The sequence below is a fragment of the Carassius gibelio genome, chromosome A18 (assembly GCF_023724105.1).
Source record: "Carassius gibelio isolate Cgi1373 ecotype wild population from Czech Republic chromosome A18, carGib1.2-hapl.c, whole genome shotgun sequence".
In the NCBI taxonomy this organism is placed as follows: Eukaryota; Metazoa; Chordata; class Actinopteri; order Cypriniformes; family Cyprinidae; genus Carassius; species Carassius gibelio.
The window spans coordinates 10,391,684-10,405,715 of record NC_068388.1 but is presented as its reverse complement, the minus strand read 5'-3'; the positions used below and the strand labels follow the sequence as shown (position 1 = coordinate 10,405,715).

General features: G+C 36.7%; 1 protein-coding gene across 1 annotated transcript; it reads left to right on the top strand.

Annotated features, from left to right (window-relative positions):
• Nucleotides 1-3,024: 3,024 nt before the first annotated feature.
• LOC127934744 (calretinin-like) lies at nt 3,025-11,391 on the top strand. Its single transcript, XM_052532315.1, has 11 exons — nt 3,025-3,212; nt 6,147-6,223; nt 7,372-7,461; nt 7,686-7,766; nt 8,391-8,447; nt 8,710-8,787; nt 9,258-9,313; nt 9,403-9,442; nt 9,537-9,590; nt 10,664-10,735; nt 10,826-11,391. The coding sequence occupies exons 1-11, from the start codon at nt 3,119-3,121 to the stop codon at nt 10,940-10,942; spliced, it is 816 nt and encodes a 271-aa protein (XP_052388275.1). The 5' UTR covers nt 3,025-3,118; the 3' UTR covers nt 10,943-11,391.
• Nucleotides 11,392-14,032: the final 2,641 nt, after the last annotated feature.

The following is a 14,032-nucleotide window of genomic DNA, read 5'->3' as shown; positions in this document are numbered from 1 at the left end:
TAATTTATCAGGCAAGATGAAAGGAAAATGCCATCGAAGATTGCGGTACCCTTGAAACGTTCATATAAAAACACCCGCACCGCATTTTGACTTAAAACGTGCAGCTCATTTGCATTCAGTAGGGCGGAGCAACTGGTGCGATCATGCCGGCCTTGTGCTTGAGGGGGCACCGAGGAAAGGACCTAAGGCCCCCTTTTGAAGTCACATTAAGCCATATCACGATTCTTGTTCTTCCAACCCCAAATTTAAGACCTCTTGAAATTATAATAAAGACTTTTCTTGTACCATTTAAGTCATTTAAGCCTTTTTATGAGTTTAAATTTGATAGAACTAAATGTAAGAATTTTAATTAACTGTGGAAATGCTCTGATTTAACCCACCAAAGTGGCTAGTGGGAGTGACAGCACCCCACTGTTGTTAATGTCAAGCCCTGAATGTATTAAATTAGATTGAAATGTACTAAAAATAGAAAACAGAAGCATTTCTTATACTAATGGTCACTGACTTTTGGATCTCTCTGTATTTGGAGGAATTTGATTAATCACTATAAAGGTGGATTTGGGGGTGTAGAGGTAACAGGCTGAGACATCTCTGCTGAATAAGACTTTCCACACTCCTAAACTCGCCCGTCAGCAGCCAGATCACTGAAGTACAGCCAAGTACTGTGTGACAAGGCAAGCAGATGGTATTGACTGACTATTCCTCAATGATCATATTAGTTCACTGTCACTTTCACAATTTATTAGATCCCCAGTCCTTCCATAACCTCTATGAAAGGTTGTCTGATAAGTGGACAAACAGCATCTGACTATGAAGGATTACTTAAAAAAAATATTGTGCACACATCAGATTCAGTGATCTGAATGTAAGCGCTTTGAGTGCCTAGAAAAGCGCTATATAAATGTAAGGAATTATTATTATTATTATATGTATTTAAATTTCAATTTAATTTCTCAGTAGTAGAAGGACTACAGGTAATTATTTTAATCTAATTCATGCTCAAGTTAAAGGAACACTCCACTTACAAAAATTCATTTTCAAACTCCACTAGAGTTAAACAGTTGAGTTTTACCATTTTCGAATCCATTCAGCTGATCTCCGGGTCTGGCGATGGCACTTTTAGCTTAGCTTAGCATAGATCACAGAATCTGATTAGACCGGTAGCATCTCGCTCAAAAATGAACAATAGTCCCTGGGCTGGACTCCGCTTCGTTCAGTGAAAGCCAATCCAGAGATCCACAAAGTTGATGTATTTCCTCAGCGTCCAGCACCGATCAGCTATGGGCATGACGAAGCGGAAATCATCCTCTTTTGGAAGGCCAAACAAAGTAGTTTTGCTTTCACAATGAAACACAAAGCATCTCCACAACATGGCGGCGACAGCAACAACAATACTACAGTGAGAATAAAAGTTACGCCTTCTTCCTTTGTGTGAACATTTAGGCGGTGTTGTGCAAATCTTCGACGTAGAAATGTGGCGGAGAGTTTAAACGAGGTATTTTAGGGGGGCGTGGACAAGTCTTAACTTTTATAAAGAATATCTCTTTGGATTTGAACCTTTAGTCTTTGCAATTTTACAGATCTTCTTTATGCACCAATAGGTTGTAACACTCCAAAGAGAAAGGAAAAACTGAAAATTGCATCATATGACCCCTTTTTTGGCGTGTTGCATGGGCTGGGTGCTTACACATATTTGGCACTGAGTTCCTGGGATCCCTGCAGTAAGTGAGCATTACTTTTCCCTATGCTCTGTTCCCTGTTCCTATGGTGCAGGCAGCAGTATGCATGCATGACTTCATTGGGATAATTAGCCTTTGATGCTGTGGGCTCCGCGGGGACAGATGTGTTCTATCACTCTCTGTGATTCCAAGCACCTCTAAGAGTACACAAACCTACATTTACAAACACTGACAGATTTGAATATGATCATGAAGAAAAATAATACTTCTTCTGACATATTTGAATGTTCAATGGTGCAGAAATTGTAACTGCATTTCCATTAACACATAGCCTACACCTGCACTGTACTATAGCGCATACAATACACTGTACCATATTATCCTGTCAAGCAGCATATTTTTTTAATAATCAATTAAAACAGAGTTGGAATGTTTAACAGTTTTTAAAACACTCTACTGACCCGAATATGGGAGTTGGCATTTTCTCAGATTTAAGGTTTGCTAGCATTGGGGTTTCTCTCACAAGTCAGCAGGGAGCTGGAGTTGAGGGATTACAGTATTAAAAGGAAGGGGAAGTCTCTGTCATTCTGCTTCTTTTCTATACGCATGCATCAGACCGGCTTTCAGTCTGTGTGTTCCTTGGTGACACACAAAGCTTGATTTCTGCTAATAAAGGAAAATATTCAAAATAACTGAAACATAAAGTACTCAATATTTAATTACTAATATAAGAGACATAATATAAGAGATATAAGAGGAGGGGACACTACAGCACACACCAATTAGCCTGAATCAACATAGAACACTGGAAGATATGCAAATATACAAATATTTGAGTATTGTGAGAGTAGAGAGATGATAATGTCATTCGCAGTTCTTCATGGGAATGGGCAGAGCTAAAGATCTATTTTTCAAAGCCTTGCTCGCTGTGACTCTCTGATTGGTGCAATTTTCTGTATGTGTGCACATGTTATAAGAGAAGAGATGTAGTTGCACGCGGTGGGGGGGGGGGGGTATTTTGAATAAAGATTAGAAGTGCACACATGAATTAAAAAATAATAATAATCAACATTCCATGAATAAATGTAGTTATTCCATAATTTACATTATTATCATCAGTCACAATATGCATTATGTTAGCAGAACAGATGGTTTAATAGATTGCATATAGTGATTCTGGTCCATCTATATTTCTGTGAAAGCATCTTTGGATCTAAGCATCTCCAGTGGCTTTCCCAGCAGGTGCGCGAGTACTGAACCATGAAACGGTGATGCTGGAACTACTGCGCCACCCGCATGAGCGCAAAAGGATTGCAAGCACTCAGCGCTTTTAAAACCCCCTGTAAAGCACTGGGGGAGTTGCAGTGCGAATTTGACTCTGACTGAGTAAAAGTTCGCCCGGGATTTCCTTGTGGACAATAGGACAGATACACAAAAGCATGGCAAACAAAGGACAGCAGCCTCCCTACCTTCACTTGGCAGAGCTGACCGCATCCCAGTTCCTGGACATCTGGAAACATTTTGATGCAGACGGTGAGTAGAGGCGCGTCGTTTATTGCACGGATTATGATTCTAAGAAAGAATTTAAGTCATAATTGAAATGCTATCATTAAAATAGCAGAAAAAAAGTTTGACGCTAACAATTTCCAAAGATAACACTTTTGGGGCTAATGAACTAAAGATTTTGTTAGAAATTTATGAGAGAAATAAAACAAAATAGGGGGAAAAAAGTTGATAAACTACATTCTAGCATTTATGATCTACTGCTTTTGTAATGATGCAGTAATAATAGGCTACATTAATTTGTAAAATATTATAGCCTATACAAAAAAAAAAAAAAAAAAATTAAGTCCCTTTATATGAAGTTATTTTATTAATCATGCTGTCACGTCATTTCATTCAGCATTTTTAGAACCCTTCTCGGCACAAATCATGAGCAGACTTTGATCAACAATACTTTGATTGATTCAATTACTAGTGAAGTATCTGTAAGTAACTACAGGGGGGCTCCATATAGAGTCTCATTGGTGAAATTACTTTTACAAGGGTACTATCTCGAAAAAAAAATAATAATTCAGACCGAGGCTGTATATCGAAATGTAGTGAACTGCTCACGTCGACATCATTTTTGTGCATCATGCGCGCGTTGACTGTGATCGAGAAAGAAAAAGTTGTTTCTCTTACACTGTCCCATGTGTTTTTACTCTTTGTTGGGAAGATGGGTGTGTGTTCAAGGTCTTCATCACTCAAGACATCTACTGAATATCACTTACAGGAAGCTCATCGGATATTATTCCTGGAGAGTTAGCAGTTGTCTTGCATCCTGCAATATCTAAAGCTGAAAATATCTCATTGACTAATTATTTATGTATTAGGAACATAATCGTATCCGTAGGGCAGATGTTATCGTTAGCAACTTGGTGCCGGTTTCTTTGCTGTTCGTTTCCCGCCGAATGCTTATTATTGAAATACAGACCAACGAAATTGACAAATATCAATAGGCTACATACTAACGTAGAATAGCGTTACCTATCATCTCAACTATAAATTTATAGCAAAGGGAAAAATAAAACAACCTCCAGAGGAAACAACAAAACAAACGCGTTGGCCTGGGTACCAAAGTATCAATTTATTTTATTTAAAATATAATTAGACTCTATATGCAGTTAACAGCTAAATGTTCCAAGAAGTTGCGTTCGCCTCAGGAGGTAACCATAGCAACAGCGACTTTTTCTTTTGGTAAATTTATAAAACAAACCTTACAGTCAACCTTTATGAGTTTATTGGGTACTTTTATCACAAGTAGCCCTATATCACGAAAACTTTAGTTTAAGATAATTTACGTTTGTGCTGGGAATGAAAATCAAATCAATTTTTAGAAACGAACCTTAAAAGCCAGAAAGCGTGAAAACCATCGACAAAAAATACCACAAAAAAAAAATCGAAGGTGCGCAGTCTGACAATTAAGTTTATGAGGGATAGATGTTAAAAAGTTTTAAAAAGTAACCAGTTAATCTGACTGCCACAAGATTGGTTTTAAGGGGGAGATCTACAAGATATTGAGAAGCATCTGGAATTATTTTCTATTAAAGATGCATTACCACTCATGTGGCTAAATTCGTTTATGTTTAATTATCATAAGTTTGTTTTTATTAAGTTAAGTTCCTAGCTACTGCAACAGAATGGAACTTAAGATTCAGTGAGTGACACGTTTTGTTGTGTCATAGTCCAAAATGGCCTCTCCAGCACTTCAGTTCTATTTCCAAGATGGCTGACCATCCCATAAGAATGTAGATGTGCTAGAAGAATGGTGATAAAAGCATAAGTAAATGAAGCCAATAAAGAACATTTAGGCATAGCATTCAATATGGTACAAATAAAAAACTAATGGTAAATGTATAACTAAAGCATTGGCCATTTTGTATACAAGCTCATCCGGAAACTGTCCACAATGACATTTCCAAAGACAAAAATTCATTGTAAGAAGAATGAATGGTCATATTAGCTCTCAAAATGTCAGCGCAATCATTTCGAAAACCAGATGGCAACATAGTCATTTCCAGCATACTCAGCAGGATTCATGTCTGTGTGAACCATAATTATTATGTATAGCACTCAACAAATTAGTAGTTTATTTATTCTGCATAGATCTCTGGCAACAATGTATGTAGTGTTCATTCTCTCAATCTAGTAAGACTGCCTGTCTTCCTGCAAACAGCTCATAGTATTTTCTCAGCCATGCAGTGAAGGTGTTCACATTCATTATGAATAACAGAAAGAGAGATTAACCACAAATCACGTGTCCAGATGTCTACAAATGCCACTCTAATCCACCGGCAAATTAATCAACAATCATAGTACATAAGACTAAGACTTTTCAAACATGATGCCTTTGGAAGAAACACAGATAATAGGATAATTCTAATGAACTTATTGTAGCTCTCACTTCACATAAGTTACAATCACTGTTGTGATGTATTAGGCCATGCACACGAAATCCCATTTCAAACATGCATACACAAACGCATATTTCCTTTGCATGAAGGGCCAATTCCCTGGCATGGGAAATTACCCCCAGATGGTAATATTACATTTATTTGTGGAGGCGATTAAAAATTTCAGCAGTAGCATCAAGAAGACTCTCCTTTTCGTCTTTTCAAATAAATGGCTTTAAAAGGCTCATACTGTAAGGCCTCCAATTAGAGGAAAAAATGGAAACGAGAGAGCCTTCAAAGCTTAACTGGGAGACTAGCCATCAAAGTTTTTAATTAAGAACTGTGTTATTTGGATTTGGGTGCCAGCCAACAAACCAATCTAGAGTTAATCAGCTTCAAAGCAGCCATCTAGGCAATCTCATTACTTAGCATTTCAATTGAGAGATAGTCGTTATCTAGTCATATAATGACAAACATCATTGTGGCTTAAGACATCTCAGTAAGTACTGAAACACACTTCCTTATATTGCAGGAAATGGCTACATTGAGGGTAAGGAGCTTGAAAACTTCTTTAGTCAGCTGGAGATTGCACGGAGAGGAGCTGGTGTGGTGAGTATACAAACAAGTGAAGGAGTATTAACAGAAATACATCTCATTAAGAAGCACTGTATCTTCCGAACTATACTGCAGAGTTCTCAAAGCAATGAGTAAACTTCATTGTGTTGTAATCATTGTGCTTAAACTGAAAGATTGTGAGAATCTTACTCGGTTTGCATGATCAACTCAAAGTACATCATCAAAGAAGCTTAAAGGGATAGTTCACCCCCAAAAAATAAACTTCTGTCATTTTTAACTCACCCTCATTTCATTGACATTTTTTATTCTGTGGAACACCAAAGGAGATATTATGAAAAATGTCTTTTTTGTTGTTTTGGACCCCTTTGACTTTAATTGTATGGACAATTGAAGCATTCTTCAGAACATTTTCTTAAGTCACACAGGATTGGACAACATAAGAGTGAGTAATTGATAACAGAATTCACATTTTTGGGTGAACTGTCACTTTAAGATATTTATGGAAATCAAAGCTGCTGTTTATTTGTATCACTAGCATAGTCTCAATAAATGGCGTGAATTCGGGGTGGGACTACCTAATTGGAAGATGAAGGCAGGCCTGAAACTTTATCCTAACAAATATTTATAACATTCTTTATTGTTGCAATTCTATGTCTAATTCTAACACTGAAAAAAAAAGTAAAAAATGTCCAGACATTTTCCGTTAAATTTCCTTCAACTCCAAAATGCAGCACAATGCAATGCATAATTTAAGATATAAAGAAAACAACTGTCAATACTGTCAAAACACTGAATTCAATATGTAAAATTCCTTCATATTAAAACAATACTTTGGGCCGCAATTTACTGACTTTTCTTAGAGGGAACCGTGTTCAAATCAAATATATAAAGACCCCAGATGACTAGGCAGATGGCATGCAGGAAATAAGAAAGGAGATTTTATCTTCATCCCTGTATGTTCCACAATAAAACAGAGGGAGCCTCACAAATAGTCTCATAAAGATAGTAATGCTATTATCTGCCTCACAAAAGGCAAAGAATATGGCACAAGGCAATGCACAACGTACATCACTCTTAAAGTGATAGCTTTTTCCTAACCTGAGAAGCACAAACTGAATAAAGCTTTTACAATAAGCAAAGAACGTAAAGAGGATTCATCTTGTTGTGCTTTCTTCACACAGGACCCATCAAATGCAGCCTTTAAAGAGAAGATGACAGAGTTCATGCATAAATTCGACGAGAACAAAGACGGCAGAATTGAGATGTCTGAGGTAGAACACATCACTTAACACGTCAACTTGTCTCTGCTGTTGACACGTTCATAAATATCAGATAGACCCCAATTATCCCATAAAACTTCCAGAGAAGAGGAAACCTCTAATTCCGCTCATCACTTTAAGAGTAGTCCAAAAAAACATGGTATTAACTAGAAGAAAAAAAAAACAGATTTTCAATTCTTTTTGCTAATCCACTTACTCAATCCACTTTTCACCAGCTGGCTCAGATCTTGCCCACAGAAGAGAACTTTCTCCTCTGCTTCAGACAGTTTGTGGGATCCAGCACTGAATTCATGACTGTAAGTGATATGATGCTACTTTTTCATTTTATAATCCGAGGTCATTTATATATTGATAACACAAAACTCTTCTTGGTCACCATACAAATATCTTCCCTATTAAAATCTAATATGCATATAGCCAATGCAACATTTCAGAGAGTTTGATCATCAGAAATTCACTGCCACAATGATGTATTATGTCAAGTTGAAGAGAGAGTGGAGTTAAAGAGAAAGGGATGCTTTTTAATCATCCAGTGTGGTAGGCAAGCTTTTTAAAGGGCTAGAATGAATAAGTATAAACTTCTATTTTCAGACTCATGTATTATAGATGCGCTGCTGTAATTCTCTGTAGACCTGTAGAGGGAGGCATCTATCTTTGATAAGAGCCTGTGATGGAAACAAGGCCAGCTGCTAGATTAAAACATTCATTAAATGGCATTTCTTGCTCCTTGTTCTCACAATGCACAGCTGCTTTGAATAGTAAATACAGAGGGTATAATGAAAAAGCCAGTGTGATTAACATAAGAATAATTTGCCAATTATTTCTTCACCTCCACTCTCCTATTCTTCTCATTGGTCCAACCTGAGATATATTGCATGTATAGGTGTAAAATATCTTTGTACGTCTGTCTGTATCTGTAGGCCTGGCGAAAATACGACACAGACCGCAGCGGCTTCATTGAGGCTAATGAACTTAAGGTAAGCTTTCTATCACTTTCCCTGCTGTGGTCTTCATAACAAGCCTGAAAAGAGTTTTGAAAGCTGCTAATGTGATGAGGCAGATGGAAACTATGCAAATCTCTCTGGATTTGGCTGGCATTCCAAAGAGAGTATACAAATCATTACAAAAGCAAATGAAGCAATGTTCACTGAAGAGACGGTGACCTCAGAGAGAGTAAAACATATGTCACTAAAAACACTTATTTTAATCTTCATTTTAATTGTCTTTTACTTCCAACAGGGCTTCCTATCTGACCTGCTTAAAAAGGCAAACAGACACTACGATGACCAAAAATTGCATGAATACACACAAACAATAGTAAGTGGATGTCTTTGTGTTACATTAGTCAATGTATTATACCTCCTAGTGTCTTAGTGTTTATTAAGATAAATTATTTTTTTATGACAAAATGCTTTTTACTCAATAAATACCATAAAATTTTTAACACATATATTAAACTTTTAAAGTGCTATTTCACCTTAAATTTCTTATTCCAATACCAAATTAGTTTGCCACCATGCTTGAAGGAGTTGTTAATTCACTAACCCCATGGGATGTGTCTGCACTCCAGCTGTGTGTTAACATATGTCCATTCCTTGAGGCCAGAGACAAACTTGAGTTATTTCACGCAAGCCAGCTTGAGAATTGAGATCCTTAGTTGTCCTCTAACCATTGTGAAGAACAAAAACGATGTGCAACAATAGGAAATATTGATTTCATAAAGCAATCTGATGCAGGATTTCTTTAGTGTGTAAACATTTAAACTGAGGCGTTGTCTCCCTTTCTAGCTCAAGATGTTTGATCTGAATGGCGATGGGAAACTGGGTCTGTCTGAAATGGCCAGGTGAGAAATGATCTGGTAAAGTAAAAAAAAAAAAGTTACAAATCACTTTGTAAGACACATCAATCAAAACATTTTTTTGTTTATTTAAGGCTTCTGCCGGTTCAGGAAAATTTCTTGTTGAAGTTTCAAGTAAGAGTACATTTATACATTACGTTTTTAGGCCTCATGAGCTTCCTAATGCCAAATATTTTTGACACTGAAAGATGTTTTTATTGCCCAACAGGGCGTCAGGCTGACTGCTGAGCAGTTCAACGCCATCTTTGCATACTATGATAAGGTAATGTATAATCCAGGAAGAACAGCATAATGTCTTTTGAAGGGCTATAGGGTATTGTATAGATTTGTATGCACTGTTGCAATGTTGCTGGAAATTTGATCTTCCCCTCCTTCGGGAGGGACTTCTGAATGCAAAACAGCGTCCCTGTTCACCTGCGCAGGTAAATGAGCAGAAGGAACTGCATCTGTTTCTCTGCCCACATCTTCCAGCTTGGTGGTATCATCATTTGGAAAATGATTTAAAATGTTCAACAGTATAAGTGCCAACCACTGGTAATTACAGAAATCCCAGTGAAAATGGCTGCAAGATGAAAATTGCTATTTAATGTGGTGCTTCCACAAGTTCATAATCAGTCCTTCTCCAGTTAACTTACACAGACCATGCTTATGCCCTTTATGAAGACAAGATTATCTAAACCTTGTTCTGCATAATCAAACAGTTTTAAGTTAAACACAATATCTGTGAGCAAATAGAGACCATTAGACAACATCACACTCACATGCGTTAAGGCTAAACTAGAGACTTGCTGTAACTATAACTATCATTATAAGCCAATATGATGCGGTTAATAAAATATACTGTATATTGAGATGCTAAAGATGCTATAGATTATAGTTTTACTGGTAGTTGATTTTTCTGCTATAACAGTGAATGGAGTCTGAAGCTTTCAAGTATCAAGCACTTTAAAATAACAAGAGTCCATACAACTTGTGCACTATATTTCAAGTTTTTATATATATATATATATATATATATATATATATATATATTCTAAATATAACCTGCTCTTCAATAAAGATTTTGAGTCTATGAGAGCTGAATGAATGAGTTGATCTAGTTCACCAAAGGATTCACTGAATAATTAATCCACAAATTGGACTGATCCAGTCTCACTGAGTGATTTGGTTGTTAACAGTTAACAGTTAAATTTCATTGTATAATTTACCGCTCCAGAGGACTTTAAAGTTTAGAAAAGAGACATTAGTACAATCGTCCTCATTTGTTCCACAGAACAAATGGTTTTTTAAACTGTAACAAGCAGAATTTAACAGGTGTTGTTATTTGCTTTCAAGGATGGAAACGGCTATATTGATGAGCAGGAGCTGGATGCTCTCCTGAAGGACCTCTATGAGAAGAACAATAAGGTGAGATAAGAAGGCTCAGGATTCTTCTAGCATTTGACATTGACACATAAGGAACGCAATCCCACAAATTGTGATTGTTTTTAACCTCAGGACGTGGACTCTAAGAGCCTGACTGGTTATAAGCAAAGCATCATGGCATTGTCAGATGGGGGAAAACTGTACCGCACAGAGCTGGAGATTGTCCTTTGCCGGGAGCCCATGCTGTGAATCGAAGCTTCCTGACCTCCATCTCAGCTCTGTTCAATACTGTAACCAAGTGCATGTGCCGGGCACCCCATTCCCCTCCCATCCCCCTCTCCAAATGAGTTTCCTTCCCATTCCCACACCCCGATCGCCACTGCTTTCCTTTGCCTACAGACTGCAACTACTATGATGCCCTTTGCTCAAATTTTTAACTATATATTTAAAGAAGAAACTTTCTGAAGCAGACAAATGGTGTAGCAGACAAATGGTGTAAAATGTGATATATTTATTTTGAGTGCTTGGCTTCAAATTCTCCTTCTGGTTTCTTTCCTTTCGTTTGGTTTCCTCTTTTGTTTGTTTTTGACCTCATTTCATTTAATTCCTGCCCAATTATGTTTGGGTTTGTGATGTTTTTTTGGCGGATACTGTTTAAGGATGTAACAAGAGCATTAATAAAAGTTATGTGATATACATTTTGTGTTTTATTGGTTGTGTTTATTTTGGGGGAAAGTTTTTCGAGAATGCGTTAAAATATATACAATAGCAGGAACATTGCTGTTACAGAACAGAACATCCTATTTCTTTAAAAATGGCTTTTGACAAATGTAACATCTTATCCAGGCAGTCAGCTCCTCTGTGACATGCTGGATGGAGACATCACATTTCAAGTAAAAATCATTCCTAATTGTGTCCAGATGCTTTTAAACCACATTAAATAATTTATCTGCTAGACTTTTCTCTTACATAGCAAGAGTTTGTAGAAATTCCTATCAATTAATCATCAGAACATGAATAATTTATCCCAATGCAGTTTTGGTTTTATAAATTGTGTTCCTCTACACTACGCACTGACTGTCATCATTGCTTTGGTATACACTGATAATTATCTGATCTGACCAGTTCTATTTAACATTCGATATAATATTTTAGTTCTAAAAAACACATTCCTGTATCTGAAGACGACTTTTTCCAAGTAAAAAATAATACTGATCAGTGATTCGAATTCTTTTTTCTGAAACACTTCTGCGAATTCTGCATACGAAAAAATAAAAAATAATAATTTTGCATGCACTCAAATACCAGTGAGAATCTAGTTAAAAGCAAATGAACTGTAAAGGAAAATAATATGCTAAAAAGGTTCCTCAGCTCTAAACATTTTGCTTTTAAAGAAAGTTTCTACCACCCCTTCGTACCTACTGAATACAATTAAAAGAAAGCATTCACAGTCTGGTATAATGTCTATATTGTAATTGTCAGGGCAATTAATTAATAAATGAAGAGAATTCTGTTCTTTTATTAGCTACTGTGAATTTAATGAGGAACTGAGAATAGATGGCTCAATTCTCCTCTATAGCATTTCTACACTACAAAAATCACAAAGAAAACATTGTTTCCTCAAGGTAATCGATGCAAATTGGAAATCCATAATTTTAATTTGGAGGCCTTTGAGATACCTTTCAATTACCTTACACATCTAAATACTTTTTAAGACTTGATGAAGCTGAACCTGGTATAAAATAAAATAAAAATCTGATGGTGCATCAACGGTTCAAAACAGCATTGGATTAAATTAACATTTGACCTTATTCATAAAATTTTCATTTAAGTAAACTAATCACATTAACAGAAGTGACCAAAACAAGATAGAATACACCATACACATGCTTAGAATCCACTTTATAAGTTATGCCTCAAAAGCTCAAGATGAAGCTCACAGCAACTACAAACTAAGAAAAAGATTTAACAGCTTCATCTTATCTTCCCTCGATCTCTTGCGAGGATGTAACCACTGAACCACCAGTACGCTCTGCCACTCAGCATATGCTAATATAATTAGAAAGGCCTTTAATGTCCTTGAGGCTCGTTGTGAGCTTCATAAGTCTTACAGAAAATTGAAAGCACAAAAGGGAAAGGGCTAAAAGGACAAGCAAAAATGTGCTTAAGTGGATGTTAAATGGTCACTTCTGTTAGATACATAAGAGTTGAGGCTCACAGATTCATTCTTTATTTGCACAAAAACCTGAAAACATGCCAAGCGTCCCTGGCAGTAATCATAAAGTTAATTTAATATGTCAGTAAAATAATATGTCATAATATGTCAGTATTTACAGCATATGTAATTAAACTGCAGGGTGCAACAACCGTAGGCAGATGATCTGCTATATTAGAGCTACAGTATGAAGACATCATCCTTTATATCCAAAGGCAGGTTTGTAAGAGGTGAGCCTTATACTTGCACTTCTTTAAATAGCGAGGGTTCACTAAAGTGCTGTTTTGTGTGGCGCAACATTGACTCCAAGTGGCCACTTATAATAATTTCACTAGTATGGCAATATGCAAATTGCTTCACTCTAATGCAAGTGTTGGGTCTCAGATGACTCGTAAATTCTGTTTTTAGAGCAAAATTGAGAACAACAAAGCTTGTGAAGACAGAAGAAATGTTTGGACCTGTACCATGGAAATGCTATAACCTATACACATTGGGTAAAAGTCTCCCAAGGGGAGCTGTAGTGATGGGAAATATTAATACTGCCCATTAGACTAGTAAATGTCATAATTTAATGACATTTAATATTTTGTTATTTTTAAAATAAGATACTTTTTGTAACATTTACGGTAGGTAAATACTTCAAATTAACCACAAAAATTTACAATTATCTTTTTACATAATACCTCAATAACAAATCCAAACGGCCAGGACCATCCTCTTTCCTTAGTGTCACCCCGCTGGAAAAATAAATAATTTAATAAATTTTTGCTGGTTGGCTGGTCTTCTTGGGTGGTTTAATCCTTTTACTGTCTATGGTTTAAGACAGTCTAGGCTGGTCTCCCAGCCTGGCCCAGCTGGTGTTTGTCTGGTTTTAGCTGGTCTCACAGCCTGACAGCTACAGTTGTTCTGAACCTGCCTGCTAAACCAACTATGACCAGGCTGGAAGACCATGTAAAATCAGCCAACAGGGTTTTTAGTTTGTTTGTTTGTTTCCAGCAGGGATATATAGACAAACAACTTCAACAGTATTCATCATCTCACCAGACTAGTTGCTTGTTTAGGTCTCAGTCTAGCCCACGTCACATTCGTTCACTGTACTACCTCTCGTCTCCAGCCGCGATGCA

Bases quoted from the DNA above. Each gene is read 5' to 3' on its own strand.
- LOC127934744 (XM_052532315.1), top strand. From the start codon at position 3,119: ATGGCAAACAAAGGACAGCAGCCTCCCTACCTTCACTTGGCAGAGCTG. The intron at 6,224-7,371 runs GTGAGTATACAA...TTCTTCACACAG, and splicing joins CACGGAGAGGAGCTGGTGTG to GACCCATCAAATGCAGCCTT. The intron at 9,443-9,536 runs GTAAGAGTACAT...ATTGCCCAACAG, and splicing joins ATTTCTTGTTGAAGTTTCAA to GGCGTCAGGCTGACTGCTGA.